General features: G+C 53.7%; 10 protein-coding genes across 10 annotated transcripts; 6 read left to right on the top strand and 4 right to left on the bottom strand.

The window, feature by feature from the left end:
• Positions 1-801: 801 nt before the first annotated feature.
• On the bottom strand, positions 802-2,104 carry A1O7_01394 (uncharacterized protein; the record flags this gene model as incomplete). Its single annotated transcript, XM_007755432.1, has 2 exons — positions 802-2,043; positions 2,072-2,104. The coding sequence occupies 2 exons, from the start codon at positions 2,102-2,104 to the stop codon at positions 802-804; spliced, it is 1,275 nt and encodes a 424-aa protein (XP_007753622.1).
• Positions 2,105-2,697: 593 nt separating this feature from the next.
• A1O7_01393 (ATP-binding cassette, subfamily G (WHITE), member 2) lies at positions 2,698-6,018 on the top strand (the record flags this gene model as incomplete). Its single annotated transcript, XM_007755431.1, has 2 exons — positions 2,698-5,733; positions 5,782-6,018. The coding sequence occupies 2 exons, from the start codon at positions 2,698-2,700 to the stop codon at positions 6,016-6,018; spliced, it is 3,273 nt and encodes a 1,090-aa protein (XP_007753621.1).
• Positions 6,019-6,514: 496 nt separating this feature from the next.
• On the top strand, positions 6,515-7,636 carry A1O7_01392 (uncharacterized protein; the record flags this gene model as incomplete). Its single annotated transcript, XM_007755430.1, has 1 exon — positions 6,515-7,636. The coding sequence occupies one exon, from the start codon at positions 6,515-6,517 to the stop codon at positions 7,634-7,636; it is 1,122 nt and encodes a 373-aa protein (XP_007753620.1).
• A 943-nt stretch (positions 7,637-8,579) lies between these two features.
• On the top strand, positions 8,580-11,135 carry A1O7_01391 (uncharacterized protein; the record flags this gene model as incomplete). Its single annotated transcript, XM_007755429.1, has 1 exon — positions 8,580-11,135. One exon carries the CDS (start codon positions 8,580-8,582, stop codon positions 11,133-11,135), a length of 2,556 nt encoding a protein of 851 aa, XP_007753619.1.
• An 812-nt stretch (positions 11,136-11,947) lies between these two features.
• On the top strand, positions 11,948-13,063 carry A1O7_01390 (uncharacterized protein; the record flags this gene model as incomplete). Its single annotated transcript, XM_007755428.1, has 1 exon — positions 11,948-13,063. One exon carries the CDS (start codon positions 11,948-11,950, stop codon positions 13,061-13,063), a length of 1,116 nt encoding a protein of 371 aa, XP_007753618.1.
• A 291-nt stretch (positions 13,064-13,354) lies between these two features.
• Positions 13,355-14,209, bottom strand: A1O7_01389 (uncharacterized protein; the record flags this gene model as incomplete). Its single annotated transcript, XM_007755427.1, has 2 exons — positions 13,355-13,965; positions 14,014-14,209. The coding sequence occupies 2 exons, from the start codon at positions 14,207-14,209 to the stop codon at positions 13,355-13,357; spliced, it is 807 nt and encodes a 268-aa protein (XP_007753617.1).
• Positions 14,210-15,847: 1,638 nt separating this feature from the next.
• A1O7_01388 (uncharacterized protein) lies at positions 15,848-16,327 on the bottom strand (the record flags this gene model as incomplete). The annotated part of the gene is made up of 1 exon (XM_007755426.1): positions 15,848-16,327. The coding sequence occupies one exon, from the start codon at positions 16,325-16,327 to the stop codon at positions 15,848-15,850; it is 480 nt and encodes a 159-aa protein (XP_007753616.1).
• A 1,436-nt stretch (positions 16,328-17,763) lies between these two features.
• On the bottom strand, positions 17,764-19,352 carry A1O7_01387 (uncharacterized protein; the record flags this gene model as incomplete). Its single annotated transcript, XM_007755425.1, has 2 exons — positions 17,764-19,229; positions 19,256-19,352. The coding sequence occupies 2 exons, from the start codon at positions 19,350-19,352 to the stop codon at positions 17,764-17,766; spliced, it is 1,563 nt and encodes a 520-aa protein (XP_007753615.1).
• A 4,085-nt stretch (positions 19,353-23,437) lies between these two features.
• A1O7_01386 (uncharacterized protein) lies at positions 23,438-24,322 on the top strand (the record flags this gene model as incomplete). Its single annotated transcript, XM_007755424.1, has 2 exons — positions 23,438-23,993; positions 24,087-24,322. The coding sequence occupies 2 exons, from the start codon at positions 23,438-23,440 to the stop codon at positions 24,320-24,322; spliced, it is 792 nt and encodes a 263-aa protein (XP_007753614.1).
• A 1,276-nt stretch (positions 24,323-25,598) lies between these two features.
• On the top strand, positions 25,599-27,611 carry A1O7_01385 (uncharacterized protein; the record flags this gene model as incomplete). Its single annotated transcript, XM_007755423.1, has 5 exons — positions 25,599-25,634; positions 25,682-25,919; positions 25,965-26,155; positions 26,204-26,321; positions 26,374-27,611. 5 exons carry the CDS (start codon positions 25,599-25,601, stop codon positions 27,609-27,611), a joined length of 1,821 nt encoding a protein of 606 aa, XP_007753613.1.
• Positions 27,612-27,859: the final 248 nt, after the last annotated feature.

Genomic DNA, 27,859 nt, shown 5'->3' with positions numbered 1-27,859 from the left:
TCTGGGTTGATCTGCCGCAGTCGATCCCATCCAGAGCTGCTTTCACCAGAAAATGTTTGGCCGAGACGGCGAGACTGATCGAAACTCTTAAGGTGGTTGGTGAAGAAAGTGCTCCGGGCCTCGTCGCGAGGAGCGGCCGACGTGCTCACGTATCTCTGTGCTGTGCATGATGTACTTCGGCCGTGCCATTGCCGTGCACGTAGAAACCTCGAGATTTCGATATAGCTTTGACGCAATTGTAATGAGCGTGCGACTGAGGTACGGAGCTCCATCAACTGATGGCACTCGAAGGCCAACGCGGTGTTATGGGTCGTGTCTGGGAAGGTATTGTTTACTCTGTAGAAATTCAAAGCGTCTGCTTGGAGAAACCGGTTGAATTCCGGACACGTGAGTGGTCAGAGCCATCACCACAAATTCATTTCTCCGTCGCTCCTCTTTCTTTCCTTTTTCTTCTCTTCATCCTTCCAAGTTTTGAACAAGTAAGCCCACCTTCTTCAACACCTCCATCACGCCTTACTGACTAATGCATAGATGATGAAAGCCTAGCGTGTACCATATGATCTGTCCCTGCCTCGAGACCAGCAAGCTCTCTCTTCGGAGCTCAAGTGGCCTGCTGGTCGACGGGATTAGGAGACAATGAGATCGGCGTTCGGCACACCCATTCTTGTTACATACAACGAACGCGATGAAGGCATCTCTGACTCTCAATCTTGGAATGGACTCATACTGACTGTTTGCTTTGGGAAAAGAGTGGGGAAGAGGAAGTCCTTTACGTTCTAACTGGTAGAGCCTGCGCCTGGCTCAGGGGGTCGACTTGCTCGGCGCTGTGGGCACTGATTCGAAGGCCTCCTCAATAAACGCTTTCCAAGCGGCCAGCCCGGCTGAGACGTCTTGCGTCGATGCTCCAAACGCCACTCTCACATACCCTCGAACCGTTCGACTGTCGCCGAAGCACCTGCTCACTGGACAGAGAAGAATGCCAGCCTGCTCGAGCAATTTCAAGCAGAATCCCTCGCTGTCGACCGGCTTCCCCATCTTGTGGAACTTCAGCATCGCAGTTGTACCGGCCTGTGGCTTGACCCAGGAGCATGCCCAGCTGTGTTCGTCCACGAAGGCCTGAACCAGGCCTAGGTTTGTTTGACACAATTTGATGTTTCTAGCTAACAATGCATGGATGCACCTGTCGCTTAAAGCCTCCGCTGCGATTAGCTCGTCCAGGATCGAGGCTGATGTGGACTTGAGGCGTCTGGCTTTCTTGCAAGCGGCCATAATGCTCGTATCCTTCGTCGCAACCCAGCCAGCTCTTGTTCCACCCAGACTGTACGCTTTTTCGACGGTGCCGGTAACCACAACTTTTCTATAGCCCAGATTGATCATCGACGGTGGAAAATCGTCGTCGGACGGTGATATCGAGTGGAACAGCGGTCGGTATGCCTCGTTCGCCATGATTAATATGCCTTTATCTTCAGCCACTTCCACGAGTGTCTCGAGTACTGGTCTGGGAACAATCGCCCCTGTGGGGTCACAAGGGCTCTGTATTATTATCAACTTCGTGTTGTCTCTGATCAAGGTTCTAAGCTCGTCAATATCAGGTCTCCACTGCTTCGCTGGCTCAGCGTTCCACATTGTAACCTCTGCACCTAGTGAAGCTGGAATCTTGGACAACAGTTCATCGACAGGCTGCTGGCAGATAACATGGTCTCCATGTGCCAGCACCGCTGATAGCACTGTATAGTCAGCGGCAGAGCCTCCATTGGTGATTAGAATGTCATCTGCTGTCACTCCACCAGTCCGCGCCGAGTACAAAGCTGCTAGGTTCTTGCGCAGTTCGAGACTCCCTGAGCTAGAAGCACCAGAAGCACTCTCCTCTAGTTTTAGTGTATTCAACGACAGATGTTCTTCGGAGCCTCGTCTGTCTTCTGATATCTCCAAAAGGTCCGAAATCGAGATGCTCGTAGTGCCTGAGGACAAAAGATCGTGCTTAGTTAAGGGTAGATATTTCTCTGCCCACTTGATTTGGATGAGTGTCAGCCATTCTGTACCCTGATAGACAACATATTTGGTCACTTACCTCGAGCAGCTCCAGTTCCCCGACAGCTGTCATCTTCCTTTTACACTTTCTCACCAACAATGCCCTCTGTCGCACTGTCTATTCGCAGTGTACTGTGTATGGAGTCCTGCTGGGCAACTTTGCTGGCGGACTGACGATGGTGCGGAGCAAGCAGACAATTCCCCCACCTACGCAGTTCAGCCAGTCCGATCGAAGGCCTCGGCGTGGGTGCATGTGGCTGGAGCCCCAGGCTTGTCTGCTCGTATCTCGTATCTTGTTTGGCTATCCGTTGGCACCTAGTCGGAGAGTCGTGACGATTGGCTCCAAATTGTTGGCGCCTAACTGGATCAAGTCCGGCTTGCGGGCGACGGCCGTTTAAGCACTGGCTGCGCTGGGGAAGATGCTATGATACCGTACTGTACTAGGTGACTGCGACATTCGACCTTCCAATTCAGTTGCATATGTTGCTGCTGGCATGGTGTGATCTCTATCTCTGAACCGCAATCTCACGGCTGCTCCCATGCTCATCCAGATCTCCAGCACTTGCTTTCCTTAGCTCCTCGTTCCTCTTCCTCTGGTACCTGCCACGTCGCCGCCTCCCGTTTCTGCACGTGTCGGCGATACACTGACGACGGAACACACTACCCATGTACCTCAATGCCCTTGTGGCGGCCCTCGTGCTTGTCTCCCCAATATGGGTGAGTGCAGCTTACCGCAACGACACATCTGCGGCCTTGATGCAAGATCCTTTCCTTGAGCTAGTTGACGGGTGTCCTCCCTGCCCTCGATGCTTCGATTGCCACTACGAGGAGTTCAAGTGCCTACAGTTCGCCAGCTGCGGGAGTGTCAATGGGAAATGTGTCTGCCCTCCCGGGTTTGGTGGCGACGACTGCGCAGAGCCTTTATGCGGTTCCTTGGCAGATGGCAAGAATCGGTCACCACGGAAGGGCGATAAGTGTGACTGCAAGGATGGCTGGGAAGGGATCAACTGCAATGTGTGTACCTCGGACCAAGCTTGCAATGCTCTGATGCCTTCGGGTGAAGGCGGCGTGTGCTACAAGAAGGGTGTCCTTGTTCAAGAGAACTTCCAGATGTGCAACGTTACCAATAAGGCCATTCTGGACCAGATCGACCCTAGGATACCCCAGGTCACCTTTTCCTGCAATGCCGAGGAAGCCACCTGCAATTTTCAGTTCTGGGTCGATCAGAAGGAATCATTCTATTGCGCACTCGACAATTGTACGTCCAGCTATCAGGATACCAATGCTCGCAACACCACGAAATACACTTGCCAGAACATCAAATGCTCATGCATCGCGGATCGGTTTCTTTGTGGCGAGGATGGTTCCGTCAACATCGACGAGTTTCTCGAGGAAGAGATCAAGGGACCTGCCTCATTCTATACCCAGCACACCTATGGTGGGAGCGCTAAAGATGGGAGCAGATTCGAAGAGCCTGCGATGAACAACCTAATTTCCATGATCTTTGGCGACGAGTACATTTCCTTACAATGCAGATCAGGGGAATGCTTGTATGAGACTGATGTGCCTGGATTCACAAGACCCATTAAAGAGATTAACACCCCTTTGATCGCTGGCGTTATTGCAGGGTGCGCCTTGTTCGTGGTTGCTATCACGCTCGTAGCATGGTACCTGTCCCATAGGCGAGCCCTCAGACGATGGGGAGCTATCCGACTTGGCGAAGGCACGGAAGATGATGCTGCAGCATCAATGATCAACCATACTCCTATGGCTTTGCAGTTCGAAAACGTGTCCTACGGCCTCAAAGGGAAAGAAATTCTCTCTGGCATATCCGGAATCGCTCATCCCGGCCAAATCACTGCCATCATGGGTGCTTCAGGTGCTGGTAAATCCACATTCCTTGACATCCTGGCTCGCAAGAACAAGCGCGGGGCAGTCGTGGGCAGCATGTACGTCAACGGCGAGAAGATTCTGGACGCAGAGTATCGAAATGTCATTGGTTACGTGGACCAAGAAGACACTCTGCTGCCGACTTTGACAGTTCACGAAACCATCTTGACGAGTGCGCTCTTGAGATTGCCTGCAGATATGGGTATTTCAGTCAAGGAACAACGAGTCATCGAGGTCATGCAGCAACTCGGGATCTACCATATCAAGGATCAAATAATCGGGTCAGCAGAAGGGAACGGTCGAGGCGTCTCTGGCGGCGAGAAGCGAAGAGTGGGCATCGCCTGTGAGCTCGTCACGAGCCCGAGCATTCTGTTCTTGGACGAACCGACCAGCGGTCTGGATGCCTTCAATGCCTTCAACGTCGTGGAGTGCTTGGTCACTCTGGCTAAGACGTACAACCGAACCGTAATCTTCACAATACATCAACCCCGCTCGAACATCGTCGCACTGTTCGACCAGTTGATCCTCCTCGCCAAAGGCAAGACCGTCTACTCTGGGCCTTTCTCGAGCTGTCAGTCATATTTCGATCACATCGGATACTCTTGTCCGCCGGGGTTCAACATCGCAGACTACCTTGTGGATCTGACAATGCATGCTAGTCTCCCGCGTTCTCCAGTATTTGAAGATGTGCCGAGAGATTTGTTGGATCGAGATGGCCCGGGAACCGAGTCAAGTAGCACCAGAGCCGTCAAGTCAATTGCCAGCGTGTCAAATGTCAGCGTTGAAAGTCCTCGGGAACCATCACTACGGATAAAGCCGAAACGTCGTATTTCCTTGAAACAGAAGCAGGACCGTCAATTGTTCACTCGGAAGAAAGCTACTGGAAATGAGACTCCACCGACACCCAAGACCGATGATGAAGACACGATAATTGGCAAAGCAACAGGCAGCATGCGAAGCTGGTTGCAGATGTCAAGGAGAGACGGGTCGAATCCGCCCCCACTGCTGGAAGATCCCGATGACCTACCACCAGACGCCAACACGGATCTCGACATACTAGTCACGAATTTCAAGAACTCCGACGTGGCCCAGACGATTCACGACGAGATTGCCTCGTCAATACAAGCCGCGTCAGCCGCAAACGGCCATAGTAGTGGAGGTGCAGTTGTTGAGCCGGTCACAGGCTCCATCAAAGGTTTTCGGCGCGTGAGCCTCCCGCGCCAGTTTTTGATTCTCTCCAAGCGGACATGGCGGAATCTATATCGAAACCCGATCCTGATGTTGACTCACTATGCTGTTGCCATCCTGCTAGCAGTGTTGTCAGGCTGGTTATTCTACGGTATCACCGACGACATTGGAGGCTTCCAGAACCGACTTGGTCTCTTTTTCTTCCTGCTGGCACTATTTGGCTTCAGTGCTTTGACCAGCCTAAACGTGTTCAGCGCGGAGCGGCTGATATTCGTCCGGGAACGAGCTAACGGATACTACCATCCTCTCACATACTACGCTGCGAAGCTCCTGTTCGACATTGTTCCGCTCAGGTTGATCCCGCCGATCATAATGGGTATGATCCTCTATCCGATGTGTGGGCTGTTGCCAAAGTGGGGCGTCTTCTTTACTTTTATACTCGTGCTGGTCTTGTTCAATTTGGCCGCAGCGGCCATCTGCTTGACGATAGGCATTGTGTTCAAAGACGGGGCTGTGGCCAATTTGATTGGTAGTTTGGTAATGCTGTTCAGCTTGTTGTTTGCTGGCCTGCTTCTCAATCTCAATCACGACACCGTCCAGCAAGCGGCTCAGTGGCTGCAAATGGTGAGCATTCTGATCCTGTGGCAAATGACATGTGCTAACCCGCCACAGTTGTCCATCTTCCACTATGGCTACGAAGCCCTTATCGTCAACGAGGTTGCCAAGCTACGTCTCAAGGACCACCGGTATGGCCTTGACATAGAAGTTCCTGGAGCCAGTATCTTGAGCGCCTTCGGGTTCGACAATCTGGCATTGTGGAAGGATGTCATCGGCCTGGGAGTCTTTGCCGGGGCCTTCATCATCATTGCCTATATTGCGATGCATTTCTTGCTTGTTGAAAAGAGATAGTAGGGGTAATGGGTGCATGTCCTAACGACGTTTTGGACCATGTGTATCTATGCTCTCATCCAGGGAGTTCTTGTGTATAGAAAGGATGGACAATGGGCTGCGACTGTGACATACATATATGGAGAGTAATATAACCCGTCTTGACGACTGGACCTCCCCACTGCAATAGTGTCTGTCAGACTTGGGCTCCATCTATCCACAACCGTAAGACGACTTCCCCTGCTTGTGTGGGGTGACCGATCAACCTCGGAACCATGTGTCTCGAAAACCAGGGTACGAGACGCAAGCCACCCCGATCTCGGAGACGGTGATTTTGCGGGGATGTCAGACGAGTTAATCCTTGAATCTGCTTCTAAGCTCTCCCTCGTTCGCAACAGCTGGAAGCTCTCAAGAGAGTCGGAACTAGCAGTGTGCCGGTACGTGAGATCCAGAGTGTTCGACGCTTTCATCCCTGGACATGGCTACGGCTGTACGCAGCTGCCCAGGATGCGTAGCCATGTTACCAGCTGCCAGCGTTCGTCTCGGAATCCAATCCCGTAGCTTCTCAACTACCAGGACGAGACGCTCATCATCTGTCGACCCGAAAGCAGTAGCAGAGGCGTTCCTAAGCAAGTTTTCGAAGGGCCAGACATTTGTGCGCAAGCAACTACTTGATGCAAACCAAGTACGGCTTTTCTCCCTCACCCTGAATCGACCATACTTATGGCCGGGGAGCTCCGTGCGACCATTGATGACTCTCGAGGAGGTGGAACCACAGGAGGGTTCGCCTTTACCGCCGGCATACCATTTATGCTATTTCACGCCCGCACAGCTACCGGGCATCTTGGGGCAAGACGGGACCGATGCCAGCTTCAATCCCGACGCACCGTTTACAAGACGAATGTGGGCGGGCGGATCATTCCACTGGCCGGGTGCTGATCCTAACAAGAGTCGTCAGCGTGGTGGACAGGCGCTGCTCCGCGTTGGCGACACCGTCACGGAAGTCACTAGAGTGCTAAGCTGCGAGCCGAAGGTTATCGGCAAAACGGGCGAGCCAATGCTCGTGGTGGGCGTGGAGAAAGAGTTCCGCAACAGTCAAGACGAGCTATGTGTACTAGATAGGAGGAACTGGGTTTTTAAAGAAGCTCTCGATCCCTCGAAGCCGGCGTCTTTGGTTCCCAAGCCACAGGAGCTGTCGAACGAGGCCTTGGATGAAAGTGTCCAGGGGAAATTGTGGCGGGAGTATAATCGCAACGAGGCCACGTTGCTCAGGTTCTCAGCATTGACGTTCAACGCGCATCGGATACACTACGATAAACCGTGGGCGACAGAGGTGGAAGGTCACAGGAATGCGGTCGTCCATGGACCATTGAACTTGATTGCGATGCTGGATCTGTGGCGCGACGAGGTCAGTGTATACCGCGGGGTTGGAGAAGGGTCTGCGCAGGATGACGAGGTGCTCTACTACCCGCAGAAGATCGAGTACCGGGCTACTAGCCCTGTGTATGCTGGAGAGGCTTACAGGGTGATGTTGGATGAGGGAGCCAGGGATCAGGAGGCGGCTGATATCAGGGTGGTGAGCAACGACGGAACGGTGTGCATGAAGGGAACTGTAACGGACTGGGCGCATGGCAATTAGTCCCTTCAGCCAGGGAACCTTGAGTGCGAGCCCTCGTGGCCATCCTCTGGTCTGCCAACGGGTAGCCCTTGAGGCATTGGGGCTTTGAAGCTCGGGAACCAGGCAGCTATTACGGCATTGAGGTTGAGCGGATATGCATGATCGGCCCGCTGAGGCGACTGAGTCCCACGGTATTCACCCGCAAGAGAGTTACAACGGTATAGAGTATGCGTCCTGGCTAGGGGCAGCTGTGAGTTTGCGCAGGATTCTCTGCTCGGCACATCTGCGGTGTGGCTTTTTGCTTCGACCAAACTGGGAGCGGAGTGTGACCACGGACAGCGATAAGGATTGCTTCTACTCATACACAGACCCCGTATTTTGTTACGGACGTGGCTGCAGGTGTCAGAGCCTAGGGAGAATGGGGCAGTAGGTGGTCTTGCTGCAATGACCGAATCCAGCTTGCTTCGATACAACCTGCCGCATACAGGCGACGAGGCTAACAGTTCGTGTCGAGATGACTTTTCAACTAGAGGCCTTGGGCGACCAGGGACCGCCTGTCAATGGCGATGGGGGCGCCGGCCCCAATCACACAGGCGCACGTCCGCCCGGAAGTTACCTTGCTTTGTCTCCCCTTGGCTTCCCTGGGCACCCTGGCACGCCTGGGCCTGGGTGGCTTCCACCACCGGGCGGGTCGGGCGCCGCTAGATGTCATCCGGTTAGGGGTGAGTCGCAACTCCGCACTTTCTCTACTCCTCCTCCCGCAGATCGGATCTCGTCTTTCCCATTTGGACTTCCTCGGATCCTCGTCTCGCTTCTTCTCACATCACTTTACGTACTTTTTCTTGGCCACCGCCCGGCCCTCGAGTATCAACTGTCACGTCCTCTGACAGATTATCCTGCCCGCTCCCTCTGTCATTCGGCACCCAGCCCTCGCAATGAGGCATACCAGTTCAGTGAGGTCGACATGATCCCTCAGACGCCTTCTTTAATGGTCCCGCCAGACAGTTCGGCCCAACAACTCCTGCGCCTAGGGAAGCCGTTCGTCGAATTTCCGAGATTTAGCATCCTTGCGCTCCAGGAAGAAAAGGACCAGGATGGGAACCCCCTTCCCTTCTCTGAGTGGCTTACCAAACGCCTTCAGTCCGGCCAACCTTTTGTCATCGCCGACTTTGACAAGTTGGAGACTTGGCCCGTCTCCGATCAGCACGATGGACACCAACCAGGCTTCGGAATTGAGAGGCTGATTGAGCTAAGCACCAAGAAGAACATACCTATACGCAACTGCAGTACCGGTCGAGACTTGTCGTTCACGCTGAAAAAGTTCGCCGACAGTGCCAGACAGTCGTACCCCGAATTCCAAAATCTGTATGCTCGAGATTTGCAATGTCCCCAGGAATGGTTGGAGCAGTGTCGCCGAATCTTACCCACCGAGGTGCAATGGGGTGGTCGTCTGGATCTCTTTCAATGGCTGCCACTATGTGCGCGGAGCGAAGTCATGATGGCGTACGTGGGCAGCGAAGGAAGCAGCTCAGGCTTCCACCGATGCTTCTCCAGCACGGTGGCTCTGAACCTGCTTGTCGAGTCCGATGATCGGCCTGTCGTCTGCATCGGCACAGACTTCGATTCTCAGAAGAAGTACGACTCTTTCATGTCTGCGCATGGGGCGTCGCCGCACCTAGATTGGCTCAATCTCGGCTCGGAGGAGCTCCTCAAGGCCGATTTCCCTATTTATGCCTACGACCAACGGGTTGGCGACCTCGTGGTCTTCCCTCCTGCCACCGCGCATCAAGTCTGGAATCCGGCGACATTGTCTGCAAAGCTAGTCTGGAACATCCTCCACCCTCTCTCACTCGAGGTCGGCTTCGACTATGTGCAAGCCCCCTTCAACCGGTTGTGCCACCCCGACGTTGCGAGGACAAATCTCTCGTTGGCATGCGCAATGCTATCACTTCTCCAAGACAACCAGACAATGAGCAATTCATTGTTACCGTTGCCGCCCGATCTACCATTGCTTTCACGGTTGTTCCGGCAGATGGTGCATGACGAAACGATCGAGCCTCCGGCTATAACACCAATAACTTTGGCTTCCATACAAACAGGGACCATCGCAACGTGCAACTTCTGCAGCACAGCCATCTGGAACCGTCATGTACGGTGTACCCAATGCACAGACTTCGACCTCTGCCTCCTCTGTTACCTCAACGGACGTTCTTGTGAGCACTTTCAGTCATATGTATGGGCGGAGCTGATACCCGCCGAGAAATGCACCAGGGTCCTGAACAGGGCACGGGAGATTCTCGGATTCCAGCCAGAAGAGCCACGGACTTTGGACAAACGAAAGGCGCTGGGGACAGCCGTTAATGATCTCATGCGGGCCAAAATGTCGTCCACCACAAGGCTGTGCCATCTATGTCGCATTGACCACCAGGAATGGAAAGGTCGTCGTTGTGACAGGTGCACCGCCTTCTTCTGCTTCCGGGGACTGTTCCGGCATTTTGACGAGTATCCTGCCGAGGTCCTTCGCCACAAGGGATTGTGGACGTGCCCCAAGTGCACCGAGACGTGCAATTGTCGGTGTTGTCATTTTGCGACGGCATACGTGAAAAGCGAGAAACCTGCCAGTAAGAGGAGAGTCAAAGCATGTGATTCCCGTGGTAAGGTTATGGGCTTTGCAGATAACGTCTTCGATCAGAGACGTGGTGGAAGACGAGAGAGCAATCCCAACGGCACCGGAACCAGCAGCGAACAGCTGCCTGGATTGGCACAGGTCTCGGGCAAGAAGCGAACAATATCTTCATCAGCCGAGCCTGGACCAGCGACGCCTCTACGCAAGATCGAGCTGCCTACACCAGAGCCCGACTTCTCCAGTTCCAGATTGGCCTTTTCGCGTGAAAGCTCGGACTACTTGATGGATGTGCCCTTTTCAAGTGCGAACGGCGCATTCTCGGCGCTGTTGCCAGGTGTGAAGACAATCACGGATGGCCATGATTTCGCGATGAGCCCGACGGACGAACGATATTCAAGAGTGAGCACGTCGCCGGGGATTGCATCGCTTGCTTCCACAACAATGGGGACGAGTCGCATACCGGGCCTTCACCACAACCAGAACAACACGCTTCCACCAATTCTTGGACATGCGTCGTCCGCCAGCACGGGTCTATCTATCCCACCGCGCAGTTCGGTGGATACTTTCAGCACGCCATCGTCAGCCCCTACCACGTCCCCCACCAAAAGTGTCCCTGTTACCGACACAAAGACACCAACAGCCGCCCTGGACGCTTCAATTGCAGAGCTCGAAACCCAACTCATCAAACTGAAGAAGTACGAAGAAGAGTTCATCGCTTTGAACCTAGACGATAGCCGCAAAATGCTCGCGAGCGAGGTGGCCGAGTTAGAGAGCCAGATCAAAGCGAAGAAACGAGAAAAAGGCCTGATTCTCATCGAAAGGCTGAAGAAGGAAGGGTTTGGTGGTCTGGCAGCCTCAGTTGGTAAAGAAGTTGGCTTAGGGATCGACGCATAGCGCCGGTCTTCCTACGCGTATCTTGTTCAGTTGTTGTTTACGAGGCGGCTTCTGTTAATGATTCGATCTGGCTCTCCCTGATTGCAATGTTGGCGCGGATGGACTATGATATCGTACATATACCCATGAGGAACTTATGATCTTGACGGATTGGACATGTGGACACTGTGGAACGCACCCGTTGCCGAGTTGGGTCGCCGTGAATATCTAGCCCCTGTTTTACAGAGCATATACAAATTCAGCTGGCGATTGGTTTCCAAGCCGCTGGACGAGGAATCAAGGTGATGCGTCACACAGCGTCTATTGGCGACGACGCCGTCTGCAGGGGTTTTTCGCGCTTAGCCGAGAGGCAGCATTGGCCTTGGTCCTTGACACGCCGATTATGCGCTGACAAGCAAGGAAAGCGTTGGCTGCTGTGGTCACGATCGGTATGGACAAGAGTATGGGCAGGCTTTATGAATCGAGCTGGTCTCCAACACGAGGGACTGCGCCGATATGTACACACCCACCCCTGCATGCGCTGGCCGCAGAGGCAGCTAAAAACAGACTCCGACTCTACGACGGTTGCAGCCGTTGGCCGCCCCGCTGCGAGATAATCGGGGAATTATTAGTTATTGCTAGTCGTCCATACTAAAAGTCCTTGCAATCTATCAGACACCCAGCGACTCGCTTTCCCGGTTTCCAGGTTTGGTCTTGGGTTACGCCTCGCTCTCGCCACCTGCCTCGTCCACCACGTCCCTCAGCTGGCTTGAACGTGTCCCCCTCGTCTCTGTTCTCTTTCCGCCCGCTACGTCTCACGCCCGTCCGAAGATATGGCCGAAGTCGAAACCCCCGCGACGCCGATGTCGCCCATCCAGCCCGACACCCTGTCTTCGGTGACTGCGCTGGCTCGCTTCGAGTTCGAGCCGGGCAGGGGCAACGACGGCACGAAAGTGATGATGGTCGAATGGCAAGACGACGACGAGACGAGAAACAAGGCAGGGAAGTGGCAAGTGTCGTGGTCGGGCAAGAAGACGGCCTTTGCAGCAGACGACAACCCCTCGGACAACATCCGCCGTGTATACTTCCTGCTCCCGCCCGGGGCAATCATCCCTCCCCACGTTATTCTCGCATATTATCCCCCTTCAGAGGGCTCAAAGAACCCGGCGACGGAAGTGACACCATTGAGAATGACGGTCAACGCGCTGCCGGCCATCTTCACGCCGGAGCTCGGTGCCACAGCCAAGACCAGCGGGAAGAAGGGCGTCCTACACACGATATGGGCCAAGAAGAGACTGCAAATACTAGAGCAGGAAATCAAACAAGAAGAAGAGCACAACCTCGAAGGCATTGCGCTGGAGATGGCCAAGTCAGAACGGTCGTGGATCGAGAACAACTTTGGCCTGGTCCAGAAGCCGCCCAGTCTGGATTTGAGCAATATTACAAAGTCTCCCACGGGCCCTGCCAGTCCAGGCATTCAAAGTCCGAAGTCCCCGGGAGGAAGACGATTGAGCGAGAAATTAAAGGGACTGAGTATTGGCACGAGTGACAAGGATCTCAGCTCGAGAGGTCTGAACACGCCGACACGCGAAGCACATCCCCTGTCGCCCGAGGCGTCGGATATGGCATACTCATCTTTTAATGCTTTCCGCAACGGTCCCATGTCCGCCGCATCTGCAGGCGGAGCCAAGAAAATCGTCGCCCAAGCACCGCCCGAGCACATCAGAAAGCAGCAGGGAGATGCACAAGCTACTGCTTCACTCAACTCCATGACCCTGCCGAATCAGTCAGCGGAGCCGGGAGAAGAGGATCTGTTCGCCGTAGCGCTGAGCCCGAGATCTCCTGACGGTCCGAAGAGTCCATTCTCGTTGAGCAGTGGAGAAGTGTCCGCTTTTGCAAAGATCAAGGGCGACGGCAGCGCGTTTGCGAAGATCAAAGGCGAGAGATGAGACGAGAACGCTCCGTCATTTATCTATGGTCGTTCAGTGTTCAAAAGGTTCGTAAGCGACCAGTCGAAACCATCTGCGGCTTGTCGGCCCTTCCCTACGCCAAGTCGCATACAATACAACCTCATCCGTGGAAGCCCGCGACCAGTTTCACATCACAGTTAATGTCCCCTCCTCGACCCTGCGGCACATGGCCAATAACAACAATGTTCCAGCAATGCGCCTCATGATGCTAATACCCTCCCACTGATAGACAAAGGAAAGAAACTCAAAAGTGTCCTCACGAGACGAAAGTTATGCCAGCAATCCAGCAGCGATGAATCCCAGGACAGCCACCGATGATCCAGCGAGTCTGCCCGCAGCACCCATGTACACCGACTGCGAAGGGGCAGCGGGCGCAGGGGCCGAGGGAGGAGCAGCCGAGGGCGCGACTGGCACGTTTCCACCAGTGGGAGCAGTGTAGTTGTTGCTGCCCATATCCGTGGTGGGAGCAGGAGCCATGGCTGTTTTTGTACATCCGCACTCATGGTCCCACCAGGTATATTGGGTGCCTGGAACCCCTGAGCCGGTCGCGACGGCCGCAGCCGGCATCTCCGAGGTCTTGTGACAGCCACATTCTGGGTCCCAGACAGTAACAGTCACAATCGGAGCAGGTGTCACAGAAGCCGAGATCAGGATCGGGTCGTCCGTCATGGTGGCATTGGGCATCGGCGTCGCCGTCATTGGAGGCATGCTCGAAGATGTCGACACTGGCGGCACGTATCCAGGAGGGATAATGACGCTGAACAAGGGGGAGAAGTCCATCGATCCGCTTTGAACCAGAGCCAAGGCATAGTTGCCTGCAACGAAGTCGGCAGGGATCGCAACGGTCCAGTCAAAGGTCGCGTCAGTGGCAGGTTTGTTTTCTGATGTTGCTGGTCAGCGCGTGAATGGCTCGAGAGCGACGAACATACCGAAGATTCCAATGTTCCAGCTGGTGTTACCCAGGAAGAGAGAGACCGGCGTCCCGTCGCCGAGAGTCCACCCGATGGTCTGCACCTGTCCAACCGTGACATTGGCGAAGGTGACGGGCGGGTTGAAGCTCGAGGTTTGAGCCATGGCCCTGTAGGCGAAGACGCCGATGGCGAAGACAGTGGTGAAAGAAGGCATATTTGTCGGATTACTCAGAACTCGATATGATGCTGGTTGGCTGTGGAAGGTTAGGAGTAGGATATCTGGCAAAGAAATGGTTCCTGCAACGGGGGATAGAGAAGAGACTGAAATGGTAAACGAGTGACTTGTGACTGGACTTCAAAGGAGTGACTGGAACGAAACAAACGCAAAGGGGACGAAAGAACCAAGCACGAGCGAACCCATGTTAATCAAGGTGGCAGGCAGGCCAACTGTTTGTTGTGATGGCGCTTCCCATGCTTACATTCCCGACTGGAATTGATGGGTTGTGCGTCGCAGGATCAAGAATGCGCCGTGCGTTGATCCTGCGACAACACACACCGAAGGTGCGAAGGTGCTTGGATCACGGATTTCTCGAAGGAGTGCAATCCAGTGGCTTCTGATCTGTGGTCGATGATTCAAGGACTGCAAATGCACTGACCTTCTGATCTGTGGTCTGGAGTTTTTTGAGATGGCTCCTACTCCTCTGCGCCGAGCAGGGCCAGACTGCGTTGCCCGAGCTTCAGCTTGGAATGGGCCGGCTGATCGAGGTGATCGGGTTCCCTTTTGCAATGCACTGGTGGCAAGTCGCACTGCAGGAGAGGTCATGCCACGCGATCGAGTAGTGACTTCTCGACTCTCGAGCTTGGAAGGGGGCCGTCCTTCTTATTGTGTTATGGGAAGCTGACAGGTCAGCCCGTCACTACTGGGCGCCTACTTTGAAGCAAGTATGTTAGGGTGTCCCCCCCCCCCCTCTCGATCTGCATCAATAGAATACCAAGTACTCCGTACATAATATACAAGTAGACTCCAGCCCGCTGGCCGCTATATACAGGGACTGGGCTAAATGCCATTTATGAGGCCTTCCAGCTACCCGTGGCCGCCATGTCTATCTGCACGCTTCTTGTCGCCCGTGACGTCTAGTTTTGGTTCGCGGGTTTGGGATAATACCAAAGACTATACATGTTTTGTCCTTGCTGTGAACTGTGTACCAGGAAGACTCAGACACATATACACAGTCTGACCGGCGGCCAGCCCTGTGTGTGTGAGTGTATGCGCTTCAGTATCTATCCCAGCCGCGGAGTCCATTCATCTCGCTCTGGCGAATCCAGCCAGGCGGCTCGGGACGCGCAACTCCAGCGGGCAGCTGGGACTCAGACTGTGAAGCACAGATGAGACAGACGGATACACGGAGACATATATGCACAGAGTGACAGATTTACACAGAGAGAGATATGCACAGGAGGCAGACGAATGCGTGCATGAGGTTTTCATTTCGCGGGGTTGAGCAAAATCAACCCCGAAAAGAATCAAGCTTGATATCCAAGGGCAGTCAAGTGGATCGAGTTCAGATGATTGGGTTGGTTGTTGGAGACGGTATTCGATATGTACTGTACTCGTCCTCCGGACTGTAGAAGTAGGCCTATGGGCCTTCGTCCAAGTGGAACAGTACTCCCAATTCGATGATCATTCTGGTTCTGATCCTGACACCCGGGATTCGAATCCGACGCAGTCTCGACGGGCACGGTGATATATCGTGCAGCAACAGGTCGTCACTATCCATTCTGTCGGATAGCGTACTCGTACAGTGGCATGTCCAGCATGCGGTACTGATGCACGGAGAGGTAGCGGGCGACCTTAGAACACAATACCAGCACCGACTCCGATTCCAACACCTGCGCCCATCGCCGCGGCAGCCCAGCCTGGCACGACCATCCTGCCTCCTGCATTCCCACTTTCTGTCCCGCTGGCATTCGCACTGGCACTCGTACTGGAGCTTGCACTCGCGCCCGCACTCTCCGTAGCAGTAGAAACAACAGAACCAACACTAGAGGTCACGCTCGCGATCTGGCTGGAAAGTCCGTCGATCAAGCTGCTATACTGGCTGATCACGCTGGCGTCGCTGGTCAACGAACTCGCGGCGGAGACGATCTCCGAGGCTACCGACGTGATGAGTGGTTCGTTGGTGGTTTGGCTGCCGATGACGGTGGCGACACTGGACACGGCGGAGGCGACGTCCGAGAGGACGCCGCCGAGGAGGTCTTGGGCTGTGACGGGGAGGACGGGGGCGGTGAGGAGGACGGAGGCGAGGGGTGCGAGGAGGATGGAGGGGCGCATGGTTACGGTGTTCTTGGTGAATCGGTAGATGGATGACCTTGATTAGGTAGAGTTGAGTTGGTGTTGAAGCGAATTGAGGCGTAGAGGGCGAGGTGAGGTCAGGTCGTGATCAAGCTGAGATGGTGGAATTGGGTCGAACGGTTGAATAGTCCTTGTCGTTTGCGCGCAAGGATGGAACACGGACGAGCGACGGTACGAGTGACGTGCAAGTGAGGGTCGTTAGAAGATAGATTGCTGTGACTTCGAGGTCTGATCTTTTGATTGTTGTAGTCAGAGAGCACAAGCGACAGTTAAGGAGCGTCAACGATTTCTATCAAGTTGAAGGAGAGCAGTAGAGACAGACAGTCGAGTGAATACTCGAGGGATGTAGATTTTGTGGGAAAGTGAAGTGAGCATGAACACAGGAACCTCACATACTTAACCACCTGGCGTAGGAAACACGACAAGCAAGGGCGGACCATCACCGTGCTGCGTCTGTATCCGCCTCCTCCGCATTTCGTTATGGCAAGAGTCGATCAAGGCTCTGCCGTTTCATGACGACGATCGGATAGGATGGATGCGCGGTGGCCTTGTCCTCTCAGTCACGGTTGCGAGACCAGTGAGACACCCCGGACTCCTCCACAGGGTCGACTACTGGGTAAGGAACACCTCGTATTCGCATGAATACGGAGTAGGCCGGGGACAGAAATCTCCGAACGGTGTGGATACAACGGTCTCGGTTCAGTGTGTTTGATCATCAAGGGGTGATTCCCAGGTAGACGAGGTTCCGCATTTTTTGCGGAGAGATTGACATGAGTGAGGAGTACTCGTAGATGTGTCATTCGGATGTCAATAAGGTGGCGTTGACACAAATCACTCCGATCCTGGTAGCCCAGCTGCTTAGAAGGTCCTGATTTTTATCTCGCATCTTCCGCTATGATACGGTGTACGTACAGAAATGAGCGAACAGTGAGTTCGGAGAAAGGTCAGTTCGAGGGACAGATGGAATATGCCGAGGTGCCACATGTCTTGGCGGCACGATGGTCCGTCGTTGGTCTCCCCTGAATATCTCGGCGATCTCAATCAAACCAGCACCGCAAGCGAACAAGGCTGTGCGCCTCCGAACTGCGGATCGTGTTTCATCTCCTCATGCCGTCATGTTAACTTTGCGGGAGACGACCTGACACCACGCAGTCATGCCTCGGTCGTATGACTTGAGTTCTGCTGAGGGCTTCTCAGGTATGTCGTCGACGAGTTCCTTTTCCTTCTGGGCAAAACTGCAAACGATCGACGGAGAGAACATTCCTTATAAACGGCAAACGAGTCATCTCAACAAAGTAGCTATGAGTCGCAATCTTCTAATTATCCAAACACAACTATTAAGGCTGTTCTTCCAACTAACAACTAATCCCTGTCTGAACCCGTCAAAGGTTTTCTAGATACCTTCTTGCGTGCAATCAATGAAAAGGACCACGGTGGACAGGTCCTGACGATCCGGTCACACTTTTCGAGCCCGAGGTTCCTCGAGGGCTGGTGCTCTGCCGCGATCGTGGCGACGGCATTGCTTCCTTCTCCCTGGCGAGCCTTTCATAATACCCCTTAAGTGCCGTCTTGATATTCCAATTCTTCGGCGTGCCGCGTGCATTCCAGTTCCCTGTAATATTGCGGTAACACTCCGTGGCACCTCTGCCGACGATTCCCTCCTTGTCCAGGGCCATGAGTTTGTCGATGTAGTCTTTCTTGACGGGGTTTCTCTTCCCCAGAGCGCCTTTGATATCTTCAACGCCGCGATTCTGTTCGAGTTCATGGCACAGTTCAGGGACGAACATATTCTCGTAATCCTTTCGCGCTGGTAGAGGATTCGGCCTAGGCACGGGGGAAGCTTTCTTGACCTTTTCGTAGGGTTTCTGGACGTTCTTTTGAACGAGATTTTCGACATAACCGACCTTTGAGATGGGGGGCGTGACGACTGAGAAATTGCTGGACGATCGTCGCGGAGAGGGAGGTTGGCTATTGTCGTTTCCGCGTTCGTCTCCGTTGTCGGATCTGGGTCCGACGAGGGACCGATGGTACTCCCGTAGAAGCAACAGTAACTCTCTGAAAGCGACAATGAACGCATTGAACGCATATCGGAAGCTGAGGAGAGTCCGTGGATGTGTGTAGTCGAAGAATTGGAGCACCCGTCCATGATGAAACCGGACATCCTGGAAAGCCCTCTTGCAGAGCCTGTGTGTGGCCGGATGTGCCCTGGTGCAAGATTTGGACCTGATTTCCTCCTGGGGAATCATTTCGAGGTGCGGCTTTTGTTTCCCTTTGAGCGCGGCTAGGTATTCTCCTCTCAGCCTATTGATCCCTTCTGCGGTGGATTCCAGCCCGGCTAGCAAATTGCCGACGTCCCTGCCGCGCGTGGTGGAATCCACCCCTCCTTGATCAAGCGAGTCAAATTCCTGCTGAACAAGAACAAAGCTGTGAATATCAAAGCGACCAATGGCTGTTGCAAAGCCCACTTCTTGATCACCAAACAGGCTTTCCACTGTGCAGTCGTCCTCACCAGGGGGTGAAGGTGTAGCATTCTCGTCCTGGCTTCTATAGTCATCGTGCCCGGGCTCGTCGCCATTGTGTCCGGCGGCCAGCCCGCCGACTTCTTGATCATCCTCGTAAATGACCAAAGAGTCCTCGGACCTGTTGTCCCCCAGAAACCCGCCGCCATTATGTCTGGTGTCCAGCCCGCCGTGTTGAACATCATCCTCGTAAATGACCAAGGAGTCATCTGACCTGTTGTCCCCGGGGGACCCGCTGCCGTTGTCTTGCTCGTGCCTCTGCTCGTCGTCGGAACTGTGTCTCGGCTCACTGCTATCCCAGTCATAGTCGGGAGGGTATGACGGACTAGTCGGAATCCATCCAGGGCTCGGAGGCTCGTATCCTGGACAAGAACGCCACCCTGCGCACTCATGATGGTATTGCCCTTCAAAAGTCGGGCATGGATGGCAGCGTAGCACCACTGGCCGGTCAGAACTATCAGATCTTCGCCGCCGACTACTTCCATCACTTGGGGCAACCGGATATCCACCTCGGTGAATTTCACCCAGCGGGATACGGACGCCTATAGGACCAGGAGGGAGGTTCTCTTGGTCGCCATCTTCGTCGTTTTCATGATGCTCGTTGAGGTGTGCTTCCTCCCAACCCTCTACTGTGGCTCTAGGGGAGTTGTTCACCCGGTACGCCAATACCCCGGCATGTTCATCCACGGAGAGTCCGTACACAGAAGGCTGGTGCTTGCTTCGACCGGCACCACCGATCTGGTCAGATGGTCTTGCGCCTGGACGTCCGTGACTTGGCGAAATAGAACTAAGCCGAGAGCTTCTGCCATGAGATGTATACCTCATGGCCACCTCCTGAATATCGTATCCAGTCCGCGGCAAGAGCTTCAATATCTCGGCCACATCAATGGGTATCTCACCACCATATCTGCGTCTTACTTCCTGTATACTCAAGCCGACCATTTTTCGACGGATTGCTGCGGCGTCGAAATGGTGTCGCCTGCTGCGCCTTGTTGACCAGTTCATTGGAGGACCCCCCTCTCCGCCGCGAAGCCCAGATAGCTGACCGGACGGAAGGGGCTTATGCACTCTTGCCTTTGGGTCAAGAATTGCAGATCCAGATTTCAGTGGCAACGACTGGTGGCGCATAGGAAGGTGGTTGAAAGCGGGAGTTTTGATATCGGGGAGGTCACACTTTTTTGCAAGCAGTTGTTGTACCGCATAACGGATAAAGGAGAGAGGTCCAAGACTTCCTCTGGCGGAATGAGTAGGGTCTCGAACGTGACGCGGAGGCCGGTTGATCAAATACTCGGGTCGAGGGCCTTCTGAGGCGATTCTAGGTTGTGCTAGTTCTCGAGATATCTGCTCGTTCTGAACCACCTCGTGAGCTCGTGTTTCTGGTAAAGGATACCATACGTAATCAAAGTCGCTCTTGAGGTTGATCCCTTCAGGGTAGGGAAAGACACGCTTCGCTGGCTTATTCCTGATGCCGCCATTGACGTCGAACGCATGTGAGTCTGAGGCCAAGGGCGAGCCCGGCTGGCTAGTATGCTGCACGTTGGCGCGATCTTCTGTTGACGGAAGAGACTCGGTTGAGACAGGAGAATCGAGGTACAAGGGTATCATTTCCCATACTCCATTGTCGTGACGATCCCTCCATCGGGTGACTTTCACTGGACCGCCATTGATCTTGTTGAATCGTGCAACAGCAAAATGAAGCTTGGAAAGCGTGCTTGTTTCGAACTTTCCAGTCTTGATGAATTCACTCAAGGCATTCTTGGTATGTTTTCCTAGCGGAGTGTCTTGGGTTCGTTGAAGCGACTCGTATTGATTGCCGGGGTCGATTTGACAGCTGTGAATGTAGAGGCAGTATTTGCCGACTATATCTTCAATGTCCGTTGGACTTGCTGCCTCCATAGCGTAAATCAGACGCTTCATCTCCCGGCGGACTTCCGGGATCTCGAAGAATTGCCGGTCACGCAAAGTGTTCGTTGGAGAGGTCGGGGCTTCCCCTTGGTCGAAGGCAGTGAACACCGTCTTCAAGCTCCGCCATATCAAAAGCCACAGCTCCTTGGCTTCAGTATTGTATGTCACATCTTGGAATGCAAAGAGTAACGTTTCGGCGCGGTCGAAGAGCTCCTCTGCCTCAACTTCAGAGACAAGAAATGGAACGGTGTTATAGGTAGAGCCCAGCAGTGCTTGCGACGCGGAAAACGACGAAACAGCACCAACATCCAGAACAAACAAGGTGAATTCGATTTCGTGAATCAATGTAAAGCGGCGGGAGATTCGAGCCTGGAGTTGCGCCTGGAGACGATCGAGCTTGTCGACAAGGGCCTGATGAGTGGCTTTGCTCCACGTTTCAACGAATCTGGCGTACAGATCCTTGCAGTCTCTCTTTGACCTGCCGCAAATATGAGATGAGTTGAGATCGCCGAAAAGTCCAAGTGCAACACCCAGACGGCGATTGATGAGTCTGATGTCTGCGAAAAGACTAGCTGGTCCCTCCTTCGAGCCGTTATTTGACCAGAAATCGAAGTAGTCTGTAATTTGTTCGATCATATCTTCAACATCCTCTAGTGAACTTGCATCGTCAATTATGGCCAGCTCCAGGCCTGGCGAATTGTCCCACCGGAGCGGTATAGATCGTGCATTTGACACGTCGGTCGTGTGTCGGTTGTTGACGGTGCGGCGTAATGCTGCGGAATCCTCGGGTATATTCAGCTCGTCAGCCACAGTCAGGAGGAGTTTGGTCCTCGAGCTTGGCGAGTGCCACGGTCGAGGTGAGGTATGGGGTGCGACGGTCTCAAGTTGTGTGACTGTCCCATTCCGCTTTGGCCGATGAGCCGAACGACCAACCCTTGTGTGTACATCAGTAGATGAAGCAGGCTTCAGAACTCTATGTGCCTGTCGTTTGCGTTGAGCGGCATAGGTACGGGGAGCCATTTTACGGGGAAGGGAGCAAAAAGACGCAGACCAGACAGCGAACAACCAAAGGTAGCATGAGCAGCACCGCAATAAATCAAGACTCACCGTGAGGCCAGTTCGACAAAGGATGATACATTCGTCCGACCGAATGCATCCGGATCGGTCGGCAGCTGCATTCAGCATTGTTCATGTTGAAAGAGGCATTGATGTATGTCGTCGACGCACGCAGACACTGCAGGGCCAAATTTCTGCTTTGTATATAGCATCCCGGCCACATGTTGTTCCGCTCCGGTAACCGCCTAGCCTGCTTGCAGCTGGCATTTCCTGTGCATTCCAGTTGGTCCATGCTCGACCTTCGCTTTGAGTGAGGTGAGATTGTCATGTTGCTTGCAGGGGTCCAGATACGTTCCAGGGAGATATGAATAGGCAGGCTAATCCGCGAGGTTCCGCAGTCGGACCTCAGCTCTCAGCTGCCACGGATGATACCGTTTCCAAGCGCATGTAACCAAGCTGAAGCATGCCATTGAAGGAGACGGATAGAATATCCTGGCAGAAGACAATGATCTCACGGTCATGGACATCTGAATTATTAGAGCACCGATGCCGAACCTTGGACAGGACGTTATACCCCATTTGTAAATTCGCCATACGTCTGCCGCACCAATGTCCGCCGTATTGGTGAGCTTTATGCAGGCCGAGGAGATTCCGAAAGGATTAGACACGCTTTTGCTAACAATACGAGGGAATTGTAGTCGCGTGCCAGGAACAGAGCGATGTGGAGGAGCGTCCAAAAGAGGGACTGGATGGGCGACTGGAGTAAAGAATGCCTGTAAGCGGCTTCGAAGTAGGAGGAGGGATGGTGGTGAGGTTGAAGTGAAGAAGACTCGGTCCGAGAGCAAGGTGTTTTCATGCTGTACCCCACACTTTGTGCACCTGTGCCAAGAGGGAATAGGGCGTAGATCGCTGGCGGTGGGCTCTGGAGAGCCTATTAGAGTTTTCCTGGCGAGCTCAAAGTCGATTCTAGGGCAGCTCCAGGCTCTGGAAGCGCCGGCAAAGCCTGGGGAGGTGTGGGAGGTGCACCAAGCTAATGCAGCCCGCCCTCCTAAGCCCCTAAACTTGTTACTCCTTCCGGGTCAGTATCTTAAGTCCATCGACCAATTGACGGAGTGGGATGAGTCTGGGGGCCGATTTTCCATCCAGGCAAAGAGAACCGAAGCATCTTGGGCTGCATGACCGTGTCTGCGTTCAAGCCTGCTCACCCTCCTCAAATTCTTACCAATGTACTCCGTAAAGCGTGTTGTTTTTAACCTCCTACCTGCTCTCATCTTCACTCTACCTCCCTTCTATTCACTTCTCTCTAGGCCAATCTTGCGTCCCAATTCTGAACCCCAGAAACAGGCATCTGCGTGCATCTCATAGATCTTTGTGATCGTCGCTCACCTTGCCCATCCTTGTTCGCACGATCCCAATCAAACGAATCCCCCACCAGCCGCGGTCACCATACAATGACGTGACCCTTTGTCCAACTCACTGTCCACCCCCCTTAAACGCTTTCCATATCAGAGCTTCAGGCACTCTTACACTGGCGCCTGCCTCCCCTTCTACGATCTCACTCCTGTAGGAGCTCAGAGACAGATAGTTGCAACGTCCTCGACTTGTCAACATGTCGGACCAAAACTCTCCTCCTTCTCCTCCGCTTGCACAGCACCGCCGTCGATCCTCGATAGTTGAGATGTTCAGTCCCCGAATAAATGCATCGCCCTCCGCAGCAGTCTCGTCCTCGCCACCTTCTGCCGGTGTCCCTACAACTCCTACCGTACCACAACATCGGAGGGGTACCTCAATCACCGCCCTCGGTCTGACCACGAATCCCTCGAACCAGCCTCACTTCTCGGCCTTTGGACCGCAACGACGGGCAAGTGTCGCGACGTCCTCTGTTGCGAGCTCTCCAGATTTCAAGAACAGCTTCGGAGACGAGCCCGTAGTGCTCGAAGAGGATGACACTTCCCGAGCTGTGATGAACCCTCCAGCATCACCATCTTTCGCGAGACGGGTCAGTTTTGGCGCACAAGCTTTAAGAGATGTCAGACTGGGAGGAAGCCCGGGTGCTTCTGGCGGTGGTAGGCGCCCCTCGTCTTCCCTTCTTACTACCCTAGACGAAGATTCCGAGAATGCCATTCCATCACGTCGAGCCACGTCGGGGACGGCCAAGACTGCAGGTAAGAGTCGAGGCCGGTCCCTTTCATACTCCTGTCACCATGCAACCAAAGCCACCTTTCTCTGTGGGGTCTCTATTTACTGATAATCAACAGGAGAAGGTTTCAATTGGTCTGAAGCCATTCGTGACAGAACCAAGCGCTCCCCTTCCTTCTCTTCGGGCAATCCCTTCCATCAGGGCGGCACCGCTCGGCCTCGTGCTGCAAGCATCTCCAACCCCGAACCACCAAAAGAGATTCCAAAGCCCATTGAATCACCTCCAGCCAGAGTGTTGAGGAAACCGGATCATCTTGGTGAAAGAATGCTACGTGGCGAATTCATGATGGACTGAGTTCCCGATTGTATACCGATATGGAATGGGGTTGATCTCGGCACGGTAAACAGACTGTTCATGTTGTCTTTTCGATTGCTGTGTAAGTGATGCTTTTGGTTCGAACAGGACAGGAGCTTTTCTGAGGGAGAAAAATACCTGTAACCATTACTTTTCGGTGGTATGGTCTTTCAATGGGGCACCACAAAACATCCTTGGAAGCGGATCAGTGCACAAGGGAATTCATGGGCGAACCGTCGGAGGGAGTCAGTACCAGAGTTTCTTTCCCCACGATCGTTTATGACTTCTGTATTTGCACAGGAGTGGGTGAAGCTAAGCATTGGGAGAGATCCAGCATTGGCAAACAAGTTGTCACGTATGCTTGACGTTACAGCAGCCCCGATACGGGTCTTACGAGACTGAATGAAAAGACACTGAGCAAATATATGGTGACTTCGTCCTGCACAATTCCTCTGTCCGTCTACTTGGTCTCATCATGGGACAAATGAGTATACTATTCCTCTTGACAAAAACGAGACCACGATGCGAGAGGATAGAAGCGAATGCATGACGAAATCTCTTGTGCCTGCTGAGTCCCGGATTTCCACTCCCTCCAGCCCACTGTTTCCCGCCGCACACGGATCTTTATATATTTGGACTGTACATGCGATCTCACCCTGCCAAGGAAGAAGCCACGGGCGGAGTCCGAATCACTTACCAGCGGTTCTGGAAGAAGGCATTGCAAGTTCCTAAGGCTGACGCTCCGACCCAGGAGCCGCCAAGAGGCGGGATGGAAGCTCGGGGCAACGATCGGACAGCTCAGCAGCCACTCAACTCCGCTATCATCTAGCAACGTAGGCTTGAATGACATCGGTGCTACACCGTCGTGCCAGATGTATCGGACACTCACTATGGTGTCCAGCGCATGACAATACTTATATCGAGAGCTTTCCATCCCCGACCACTGTCAATCCTTTGTGCACCTTTCCGAGTGTGTAGATCGTCGGCCTGACCAACCCACCGCCAGCGTTGCGACTGCGCACCCACCAAGCAACAAACTAACGCAGTCCGACTCTGCATAGCCGGCACTCCTTGTGGCTGTGGTACCGCATCGCGACTCTGTCCAACATGCCCTTGTGAAACAATGACGGCCTAGCATAATCAGGTTTACACCCGACATCAGCCTCCTCGTAACCGGCCCAAAGCGCGGACACATCGGAAGCACCTCATCACTCCAAGCCGTCCAGCTCTGCTCGCTCTGCAGAGCGCCTACGACCGTTGCGGTAGGAAAGAAATCATGGAGAAGATCGTGAAAGGCGCTACAAAAGTGAAGGTGAGGCTGGTTCGTGGAGCGCATCGGCAGTGCTGACGGCTTGCTAGTTGGCCGCTCCGAAGTCAAAATATATCGAGCCCATCCTGTCTGCCACGAATGGTGGAGAGTCAGGCGTCGCCGAGGTCTTTCGGACGTTACAAGTTAGGTTGCGAGACTCAACATGGACGATCGTCTTCAAGGCATTGATTGTGGTCCACCTCATGATCAGAGAGGGCCAACCCGAGGTCACTTTGAGGTATATTGCTGAGTCGCCCAAGAGGCTGGCAATTAGCAGCTTTACTGAAGGTAAGAGACATCCTCAGCGGCCTTCTTGGCTCTGACGAGGAATAGGTCAAACTCAGGGCCTCAATATTCGGAGATATTCCGAGTACCTCTTGGAAAGAGTGCGAGCTTATAGGGACACGAAGACGGATTTCGTCAAGTCTGGGGCTGGAAAAATGCGCAGATTGACTGTGGAGAAGGGGCTCCTGAGGCAGACGGAGGTGGTACAGGATCAAATAGAGGCCCTCGTGCGATGCGACGTGAGCACTCCGCTTAAGACGTCGACCTGAATTAATGCTGACGAGTAGCAGTTCTTAGGCAACCATGACCCCGACAATGAGATCGCACTGACTGCTTTCCGCTTACTCACCCTTGATCTACTAGAACTGTTCAAGGTGATGAACGAGGGCACTATTAATGTCCTAGGTACGTCAGGGGTCGTCGGGTGGTCAGAAGTCACCAGGCTAATTGAACACAGAGCATTATTTTGAAATGTCTCGTCCTGACGCCGAACGAGCGTTGCAGATCTACAAGACATTTGGAAGACAGACAGAGCTTGTGGTCCAGTATCTCAGTGTGGCGAGACAGTACGAAATGCATACCAGGCTGGAAGTTCCGAAGTTAAAGCATGCACCAACAACACTAACCAACGCTCTCGAGGAATACCTCCATGATGCGGACTTTGAACTGAATCGACGTCAATACTTGGCACAGCAAGAAGCAAAGAAGACTGGAAAACCCATGGCCTCCGTCTCGACCTCTACACCGTTTGACAAGCCAACCACAACCACCAGAGAAGCGGCAACGACGTCAGTTGCTTCCAAACCACCGCCCGTCCAGGACCAACCAAAAGGACCAGCCCCTGATCTTATCGACTTCTTTGAATCTATCGAGCAGAATCAACAAACGATGGGGCAAGCCAACTTCAACCAGCAACCGCAATTCCAGCCGCAGCCTCAGCCCTATCAGCAAGCGCCAGCGCCTCAGCAAAGTTACAATCCATTCCTCCAACAGCAACCGACCTTCCAGAATCAGGCTTTACCGGGGCTCCAGGGGCTGCAGACAGACTTTACAGGAGCCGGATTTGGCGGGTACGAGCCACAGCCACCACAGCAACAGATACAGTCACCGGGAGGATATCAGTTCACTGGGGCGCTATCTTCGATTCCTCAGAACGGCTTGCCAAATTTCCAACCACAGGCGCTTGCAACACCACAGCAGCCGCCGTTACAACCACAACATACATCCACCAACCCGTTCCGCCAGTCTACAATGAACACCGGGGTTACGCAGTTCTCTCCTGTCAGCCCAACTGCTCCTGTTCGAGCGTCGACCAATCCATTTGCAAAGCACAACACAGGCGTTACCACAACCAATGCGCCTAACGGTGGACTGGTCCATGACCAAACGACCTTTTCACCGACTCAAGCCTCCCCACAGCAGCCTTTCCCGCCGAATCCGTCCTTTCTCAACTCGCCCCCTGCCCTGCAGCCTCAAAGAACAGGCACAAACCCCTTCGCGAAGAATCGGCCAACCACGCCTGGTGGCCCTATCACAACCAACGTTACTGGGAGCACGAATCCGTTCCGTCAGAGTGCGTTTGTGGATCAGCAAACAGGACAAGGATGGCAACACAGCAACCAGGGTACTTTCTCAGGCTTTGACGTCAATAGCATAGACACCGTTCCAGTCTTCCCCAGGCCTGGACACAGTTAAGCATGTAGCATCATAATCTAATGTGAATTCCGATTGATGGAGCTGTACTTTTTAGTGTTTGACAAGTCACGCAGTGTCGGACTTCCATTTCCGGAACTTCTGAGGGAATGTGGCAAAGCATCAGTCAAGGTGGCACCGTCATCCGACTCCAATTTCCCGTCTTGAGCTTTCGGCCTCATCCTTCCTCACGTCCTCTATCTCTTCCCATGACCTTTCATCTTTCATTCAAGGCACGCATAAACATCCGG

The sequence above is a fragment of the Cladophialophora yegresii genome (assembly GCF_000585515.1).
Source record: "Cladophialophora yegresii CBS 114405 chromosome Unknown aczIN-supercont1.1, whole genome shotgun sequence".
Lineage (NCBI taxonomy): Eukaryota > Fungi > Ascomycota > Eurotiomycetes > Chaetothyriales > Herpotrichiellaceae > Cladophialophora > Cladophialophora yegresii.
Note: the sequence above shows the minus strand (reverse complement) of the source record. Positions and strands in the feature narration are given on the sequence as shown.